This window comes from Myxocyprinus asiaticus, chromosome 28 (genome assembly GCF_019703515.2).
Source record: "Myxocyprinus asiaticus isolate MX2 ecotype Aquarium Trade chromosome 28, UBuf_Myxa_2, whole genome shotgun sequence".
Classification (NCBI taxonomy): domain Eukaryota; kingdom Metazoa; phylum Chordata; class Actinopteri; order Cypriniformes; family Catostomidae; genus Myxocyprinus; species Myxocyprinus asiaticus.
In genome coordinates this window covers 23,478,744-23,488,553 of record NC_059371.1, presented here as the reverse complement: position 1 = coordinate 23,488,553, position 9,810 = coordinate 23,478,744, and the positions used below count along the sequence as shown (strand labels likewise).

Here is a 9,810-nt window from a genome sequence, read left to right as displayed (position 1 = left end):
TGATTATTTCTTTTCATCATGTAAGAGCATGTAATACAATGAGAAACAATGAGACTTTTCAGCACAAGAGTGAGAGTGATTGTTTTATATTAAACTGTGTATATTACAGCATTATATGCTGAATATAATTTATAATAATGCTAAGGGTCCTGATATCTGATAGTCCTCCTGATAATGCCAAATGTAATGTCTGATATCACTGGTAAATATATACTATGGCAAACATTATTTTACTGGATAAACATACAAATATTTTTGAAAAGAATAGTTTAGGAAAATGTAATCAGTGATAATACTATTTTAAAACCTACAATATTAATTTAAAATACTTAAAATGTATGTAATCAGTGACAGTGTACAGTATCTAACATAATTATGTATTTTTCAGCTGATCAGTGGTGTCACCATTGCCCTTTAAAAAAAAATATTAACTAAATAGAAATAGTAAAATTAATATTTTCATAATGTACCAAGTTAGAAGGTCCCCTTTATAATTAACAGCAATAGCTGGAAAATAATTTCTTTCATATGTAAGTAAAATGGACATTATGATTTAAATATACCCACATGAATCAATATCGAATCGAAACTGGAATATAATCAAATCAAGAGCTTATGAATCTGAATGGAATCGAAACAGAAAATCTGAATCAATACCTAGCTCTACCATATAAGCAACACAACAAAATTAAGCTACAACATAACAGAAAAGCCACAGCACAATTCAATTAAACCACGTCACAAAGTAATTAAACCACAGCACAATTCAATTAAACCACGTCACAAAGTAATTAAACCACAGCACAATTCAATTAAACCACGTCACAAAGTAATTAAGCCACAGCACAATTCAATTAAACCACGTCACAAAGTAATTAAGACACAGCACAATTCAATTAAACCACGTCACAAATTAATTAAACCACAGCACAATTCAATTAAACCACGTCACAAATTAATTAAGCCACAGCACAATTCAATTAAACCACGTCACAAAGTAATTAAGACACAGCACAATTCAATTAAACCACGTCACAAAGTAAATAAACCACAGCACAATTCAATTAAACCACATCACAAAGTAATTAAGCCACAGCACAACAAAAAAGCAATGAAACAATTACATTAAGCAACAACGCAACTAAATTAAGCCTTTTCTTTTTTTCTGAATTTCATTGTGTTGTGGTTTAATTTTGTTGTGTTGTTTCTTTGTTTTCAGCTTTTATTTGCTTTGTTAGTTTTGTTTTGTTTTGTTTTGTTGTGTTCCAGATAGCAGTGTAATTGTGAAATCAAATGACATTTACTCAAAATATACATCTGATAATGATTTGATATGGAAACAGAGTGCATACATTAACCTGTTTATTTTAACAAGACCCTGATAAGACTTTGGTTGACAAGATACCACAATCTCCCTTTCTACAATATATGGCACGGAGAAACCTGACTTAATAACAATATTCCTCAGAAACATTAAAAACGAAACCAGTACGGATTTCAACATGGACGGTTAGAGAGAAAGATTAAGCTTTCCAAATATGTGCTTTATTTGCTATGCAGTTACTTGTACAATAGGTGGCGATATGCGAGTTATTCCTCCAGTTCACCGCCAGTTACAGAAGAAGAGGAAGTGCGATCTTGACAACGAAGCAACTGTTTCTTTCTTGAATGCTCCTCCGGTGTCAGTCTACGTGAACTCCTGCGGTCATCGCTGTCTGTTTTATGAGTGTGTGTGTGTGTGTGTGTGTGTGAGATCAGAGTACACACACATAGTGAGAGAGGAGGAGGTCACTTTCAGAGCCATAAACCTCCCCAGTGACCAGCGTTTCATCTCGAGTGGCGACGTGTACAGGAACTGTGCGATGAGCTGCCCATAGACAGCCAGCTCACAGTCGTTAAAATACAGCAGGCCATTCGCTTCTTTCTGTTTACTTAATTTATGAATTTTTACCAAGGGTCTGTTCAAACGGACAGGTAGGTAGTTTATTATTTTCTCTTCTTTACTAACTGACAGACTGCATCTTTATTCGTTTTAGCGGATTTGATCAAGGATGTGCTGTTTCAAAATCGATACTAACTCTTATTACGCTAACTGGTCTAAATAAATGATTCGCTGACTAGCAAATTGCTATTATTTTGTAAATGCATCACCACCCAAACCAGTGAAGTCATTCGATTTACTTCTCTTGTGTCCGCTTTCACTTTGACCATACTATCTCACTGAACATCTTCGAGTCTGTCAGTGTTTGTGTTTTGAACGTAGTCTTTATTTTCTTTTCATAGTATGTCTGCATGTGTTTGTGAAGTTGAAACCATGACTAACCGGAGAAGATCTCGGACTGGTCGCCTGTGGGCCTCATGTTTGGCAGTATTTGTGTTTGTGGTGCTGGCCGAGAATGTAAACGCCAGGCCGGCGAATATGTCAGCATTGAAAGACAAACATCCCAGCAGTAAAGAGGAAAACGAGATCCTTCCACCCGACCATCTGAACGGTGTGAAGATGGAGATGGATGGTCACCTCAATAAAGACTTTCATCAGGAGGTGTTTCTGGGGAAGGAGATGGAAGAGTTTGAGGAAGACTCAGAACCCAGAAGGAACAGGAAGAAACTTATTGAAATCTTCACCAAGTATGTCCACCGCTGTTGAAGTATGAGAGTTTACCCATAGTGTTCTTAGTTGTCATTTTAAAGGCAAACATTAAAGGAATAGTTCACCCAAAACTGAAAATTCTCTCCTCACTTACTCACCCTCATGTCATCCCAGATGTGTATGACTTTCTTTCTTCTGCAGAACACAAATGAAGATGTTTAGAAGAATATCTCAGATTTGTGTCTATACAATGCAAGTGAATGGAGACTAAAACTTTGAAGCTCTAAAAAGCATATAAAGGCAGCATAAAAGTAATCTATATCTCCTTTTTCACTGTACATCTTGCCATTGCGATCTCTTGGCACGATCATGATTTCGAGCTCGATTACACTTCCTAGTGCTTGACGCATGCGCAAAGCGCTAGATGGCGTTATATGAAGTGTAATTGAGCTTAAAATTGTGATCGCCAGGGAGACTGCTGATGTCAAGATTTAAAGTGAAAAAGGAGTTATATTTTGGCCTGTTCTCATCCAAAATCTATTTTATTGCTTCAGAAGTCATGGATTTCACCACTGGAGTTTTATGGATTGCTTTTATGCTGCCTTTATGTGCTTTTTGGAGCTTCAAAGTTCTAGCCACCAGTCACTTGCTTTGTATGGAGCAACAGAGCTGAAATATTCTTCTAGAAATCATTGTTTATGTTCTGCAGAAGAAAGAAAGTCACGCATTTGGAATGGCATGAGGGTGAGTAAATAATGAGAATTTACACTTTTAGGTATACTATTCCTTTAATGTACAGCTACTGCCTTGCACACTTTCCTCACTTAACACAATTTACTGCAAGCAATTTCTGTATGTCATCAGGAAAAACATAGCAAATATAATTAAAAACATAAAACTTAGTCATTAAATGCATGTTTGATCACCTAAGGTGTATAAGACTTTGAATAAATATGCATACTATTAATTTGAAGCTCAAATACTCTAGCTGTTCCAACAGCTGTATTATCAGCTTTTGTACACTGTCACTAGGGTGGATATCAATAAAGACAGGAGTGTCAGTGCTAAAGAAATGCAGCGCTGGATCATGGAGAAGACGGAGGAACATTTTCAGGAAGCTGTTAGAGAGAATAAGCTCAGTTTTAATGCTGTGGACCCTGATGGGGATGGTACGTAAAATTTAATTGCCATTAGTTTTGTGCCATAGAATTATATCTCTTGCAGATATATTTTTATAGGATAGCAAATGCGTGATCAGGTTTCTAAGAGATTTAAGAATGGCTTCCCATTGATGTCATCTTCCAGTTATGAGGGCTTTGCACATTGTGACACTGTTTTTACTAGAGAAAGTACACTTAGTGAAGATGATTTCTTTAAAATTGATCTTTCTTCCAAAATTGCATTTTATTTGTTAGACTTTTTGGCAGAAAATGCACACAATTCTCTTTATTAACAGTGTTTTGTTTTTTTCCCTGACATGATGTTTATTATCTCATAACACTTAACAAATCCACATGACTGCTTTTGGTCAAGAGAATTTTTGACCTGATTTGCTCAAATTGTTCTCTCTCAGGACATGTTACTTGGGATGAATACCGTGTGAAGTTTTTGGCAAGCAAAGGTTTCGATGAGAAAGAAGTAGCTGAGAAGATAAAGAACAATGAAGAACTAAAAGTTGATGAAGAAAGTAAGTTGTAACTGAGTGTATTTGATAGTATGTAGTACTCGTAATAAACATGTTTCTAATGATATGGCATCACCACAGCCCAGGAGGTTCTTGAGAGCTTGAAAGATCGCTGGTTCCAAGCAGATAACCCTCCAGCTGACCAGCTGTTGAATGAAGATGAGTTCCTCTCTTTCCTACATCCTGAGCATAGCAGAGGCATGCTCAGATACATGGTGAAGGAGATTGTCCGAGATCTTGGTGAGCATTGGAATGTTATTCCTACAGATTATCATAATTAAGGGGTCATGATAGGAATAGTTTACCAAAAAATGATAATTCTCTTATCATTTACTCACCCTCATGCTGCTCAAACCCATATGACTTTCTTTTGCTGAACACAAAGATATCTTTGAAGAATTTATGATTTGTTTTTTGTCCATACAATGGGCTCCAGAACTGTATAAAAGACACAATAGGTAATCCACAGGACTCAAGTGGTTGAATCCATGTCTTCTGAAGCTATACTATCACTTTGGGTGAGAAAAAGATCCAAATTGAACTCCTTAAGGCCAAAGTATACTACGGTTGTCCGCATTACTGATCGCTCTGTGCACAGTATGCGAGTGTAACAGGAGCCAGCTGGTACGTGATAGCTGTGTGGTATGTGTAAACCTCACTCCCCTGGCCTCAAGGGGCGCACTAGCTACTGACACTAGAGGCTGTAGCCTTCAGCCTCCTCGTTAGCGCTCCCGCCGCTCATGCCAGAGACGCCAGTTCACGGTGAGTCAATCAAGACTGGTTACAGTGGTGCCGTGACCCGGATGAGAGTGAGGTTTAGTGGGATGAGTGTAACGGGAGCCAGCTGGTATGTGATAGCTGTGTGGTATGTGTAAACCTCACTCCCCTTGCATCAAGAGGTAGCTACTGACACTAGAGGTTCTAGCCTTTAGCCTCCTTGTCAGCGCTCCTGCCTCCCATGCCGGAGACACCGGTTCGAATCCCGGTTGAGCAGGACCGGGTACACGTGGTGCAATTTTCATCATCAGCACAGTCTGCGCAGACTGTCCACTGCGGCCAAGATTTCTCGAAATGTGGACAGTCCTCATCTGTGCACATCACTGGTGCATGCGCCTGCCATTGATTGTACTAAAAGAGTATCACAAAGCAGTCATAGTGCGCATGCGTCGAATGTGTTAGTGTTTTGCTCGTGGTCAAAAGAGTATACTTTGGAAGCCATCGTGGTAGACCAGGCACGATCTGATCTGGAACGCAGAAAAACCAAAGTATACCCGGGCCTTTATTCAATGTAAATCTTGATCTCCGCAGTCTCCTTGGCACGTTAATGAGAAAATTTTGTTCACACACTTCCTTACATTTGACGTGTGTGCAGGGCACTGTACACAAACCAGACCATTTTTGGGGTACTTTAAAAATGTACTAGCTACTGGGGTTGCCTTGCCAAAACATTGATGGTAAACATTAAAAAATAAAAATGCAATTGATGTATTATGATACTGTGATTAAGGACATGGCAACCGCATGCAGCGTCAAAGAATCACCATCTTCACCTGCCTGCACTGTGTTCCAATCGGGCCGGATGGCCAGATTTGAGTGAATAAGGACTTATCGCTTGAAGACATGGATTTAACTACTCAAGTCGAATGGATTACTTTTATGCTGCCTTTGTTTTGGACCCCATTGACTTACATTGTATGGACAAAAATGCATACATCCTTCAAAATACCTTTCCACAGAAGTGAGAAAAAAAGTCATATGAGTCTGAGGCAGCATGAGGGTGAGTAAATCATGAGATTATATAGTTATCATTTTTGGATAAACTATCCCTTTAAGAACATGGTAGTTGAGCACATGACACAAAAAGATCAGAAAGTGAAAAGAGTTCTAATTGACTGTTTTTTCTTATTAATAACTCAACCCTCTGTTTAAAATTATTAAACAGATCAAGATGGAGATGGAAAGTTGACTCTTGCTGAATTTATCTCCCTCCCCATGGGAACTGTGGAGAATCAGCAGGCCCAAGACATCGATGATGACTGGGTTCGTGAAAGAAAGAAGGAATTTGAAGAGGTCATTGATGCTAACCATGATACGATTGTAACCATGGAAGAGTTGGAGGTTGGTCCTTTTTTTAATTTGTTGTTAAAAAAAAAAACAGAGTACTTTGGTAGTGTGTCATTCATTTTACATCTGTCCCTTGCTGGTTTACTCTTTCTCTCACAGGAGTACATGGACCCCATGAATGAGTACAATGCCTTGAACGAAGCCAAGCAGATGATTGCTGTGGCAGATGAGAACCAAAACCATAACCTGGAGCTAGAGGAGATCCTTAAATACAGCGAGTACTTTACTGGCAGCAAACTCATGGACTATGCCCGCAATGTACACGAGGAGTTCTAATCTCCTCAAATCTGTAAAAAATAAAAATAGTAATATATTTGTATATATTCCTTAAGGCTACACTGAGGGCTATACAAAGTGTTGCAAAAATGATGTTGCTCTTTGCTTGCCTCCCAGATTGGGATCAACGAGTGCGTTTGAACTTGCGTTTGTAACTTTACAAACCTGCAACCAGTTGCAGTACAAAGGCATATAACATTGGGAGTCTGCTTTCGTGATGTCACAGGTGTGCTGCTCAAAGGTGTGATTCCCGAATTACAAATGAGCTTACCCCATACATTCCCCTGAAATTAAGTTGAGACACTTTGTCGCTTTCATTCATTGTTGAGTGTTTATAATTTAGAGTAATGTATGTAAATGAGAAATTTGATCAGGGAAAAGAGTGTTGTCCACAGAGGTGGAATTGAATTAAAAATGTATTAATGTATATAATATAGGAGTGCCATAATATGTACAGTATATGTTTTGACATTTTGGGTGGATTGGGTGTTAAGACTGAGCTTTAACAGGGTTTGTATATTTAGCTTTCTAAGCTGCAACCCCTGTTATTTCTAAAGATGAAGAAAAATTATTAAGGGTTTTCACAACCCCAAATTTAATCATTTTGTGAAAACTGTTAATTATATAGCACTTCTTTTAGGAACTCATAATTCAATGCAAAGCAGTTAAAGTTTCAAATGCCTAGTAAAGAAATCATATTTTTTGACAAGAGTATAGAAAAAGCTGTCTAGATGTGATTTATTGGATTATTTGCACTCTAGCTTTTTTGTTAGGAACCCCATTTTTGTCAGTTTGGTGAATTCATAATTGCATATGGCCTGAATATTATTTTATGACTGCAAGCGAAAATTCAAATCATCCTGTTACCTCAGGAAACTATTTTCAGTCACCCCCTGCCTATTTGGATTATTAAGGGCTAAGGCTTCTTTTTCATTCTTTTGCTTTTAGATTTATTCCCATAGAGTACTTTTTGGCTGTTAAAACAATAGCTCCTAAGGTGTTTACAATCATCTATGAGCACTGACTGACCTTAAATTGCCCTCATCCTGTGGAAATTCAAGTGACTTGCTTGAAGTTTTTTTTTTTGGGGGGGGGGGCACTTGTTTTTGGACCGCTGAAAAATGTTAAGCTTTAAAATGCATCATATTGTTTTTCATACCATTATTATTAGATATTTTAATACACCAATCAAGCAATGGATGAAATATACCTCTAAATTTGACCCTTCTGATACCATTAAGTCAGGAACAGAAGTTTTTACCAAATTTGAAAAAAAATTCTGGACTACATTATACTATAAAACCAGTGTTGCAAGATGGAGTTAAGACATTTCCTTTTATGTCAGGATCATGTCCACATAAACAATTAAGTTGTTCATTTATTTGGAAGGAGGTCTGTAGAAAATCTCAGAGAAAAAAAAAATTGTGACATTGTTTCATTCTGCTTTCTAAAGTCTACAAATAAAATTTAATGAAATGGAAAATTAAAAGCTAACAATTTATTCAGGTTTATACTCCTAATATACACCATAATCTACTAGTAGATAGAAAAAAAAAGATATGCTGTCAACATATATAGAATATTTTCCTGATAATATTGTAATCACTTCTTTATACTGTAAAAGACAACTATTTGATTTTGTCAACATCATGTTGTCTTTATAATATTATGCTTACTATTTTTCACACAAGATATGAATGGGTGTTTTTTACATGAAAAACCCATTCCTCCAGACAGAACTGGTGTAACTGAGACAGGTTTGTAGGCCTCCTTGCTCGCACACGCTTTTTCAGTTCTGCACACAAATTTTCTATCAGATTGAGGTCAGGGCTTTGTGATGGCCACTCCAGTACTTTGACTTTGTTGTCCTTAAGCCATTTTGCCACAACTTTGGAGGTATGCTGGGGGTCATTGTCCACTTGGAAGACCCATTTGCGACCAAGCTTTAATTTCATGGCTGATGTCTTGAGATGTTGCTTCAATATATCCACATAATTTTCCTTCCTTGTGATGCCATCTATTTTGTGAAGTGCACCAATCCCTCCTGCAGTAAAGCACCCCCACAACATGATGCTGCCACCCCCATGCTTCACGGTTGGGATGGTGTTCTTCAGCTTGCAAGCCTCACCCTTTTTCCTCCAAACATAACAATGGTCATTATGGCCAAACAGTAAAATTTTTGTTTCATCAGACCAGAGGACATTTCTCCAAAAAGTAAGATCTTTGTCCCCTTGTGCACTTGCAAACTGTAGTCTGGCTTTTTTATGGCAGTTTTGGAGCAGTGGCTTCTCCCTTGCTGAGCATCCTTTCAGGTTATGTTGATATAGGACTCGTTTTACTGTGGATATAGATACTTGTCTACCGGTTTCCTCCAGCATCTTCACAAGGTCCTTTGCTGTGGTTTTAGGATTGATTTGCACTTTTCGCACCAAACTACGTTTATCTCTAGGAGACAGAATGCATCTCCTTCCTGAGCGGTATGATGGCTGCGTGGTCCCATGGTGTTTATATTTGTGTACTATTGTTTGTACAGATGAACGTGGTACCTTGGGATTGCTCCCAAGGATGAACCAGACTTGTGGAGGTCCACAATTTCTTTTCTGAGGTCTTGGCTGATTTCTTTTGATTTTCCCATGATGTCAAGCAAAGAGGCACTGAGTTTGAAGGTAGGCCTTAAAATACATCCACAGGTACACCTCCAATTCAGTACACCTATCAGAAGCTAATTGTCTAAAGGATTGACATCGTTTTCTGGAATTGTTCAAGCTGCTTAAAGGCACAGTTAACTTAGTGTATGTAAACTTCTGACCCACTGGAGTTGTGATATAGTCAATTAAAAGTGAAACAAGCTGTCTGTAAACAATTGTTGGAAAAATTACACGTCATGCACAAAGTAGATGTCCTAAACGACTTGCCAAAACTATTAAATCTGTGGAGTGGTTAAAAAAAATATGTTTTAATGACTTCAACCTAAGTGTATGTACATTTCTGACTTCAACTGCAGCTGCCTTTATATTTTAGGAAGGGGGTCCCTTACAAGACAATCATATTTTGGAGTCATTAGCATCAAATAATTTGAAAACAGACATGCTAGATTCACTTTAGATTTTTCTTTAAATGTAACAAAAAAATAATA

General features: G+C 37.7%; 1 protein-coding gene across 1 annotated transcript; it reads left to right on the top strand.

Moving 5' to 3' along the window:
• The first annotated feature begins 1,621 nt into the window (after positions 1-1,621).
• On the top strand, positions 1,622-8,163 carry LOC127419535 (45 kDa calcium-binding protein-like). Its single transcript, XM_051661010.1, has 7 exons — positions 1,622-1,974; positions 2,284-2,628; positions 3,623-3,759; positions 4,164-4,277; positions 4,356-4,514; positions 6,217-6,392; positions 6,498-8,163. The coding sequence occupies exons 1-7, from the start codon at positions 1,940-1,942 to the stop codon at positions 6,672-6,674; spliced, it is 1,143 nt and encodes a 380-aa protein (XP_051516970.1). The 5' UTR covers positions 1,622-1,939; the 3' UTR covers positions 6,675-8,163.
• Positions 8,164-9,810: the final 1,647 nt, after the last annotated feature.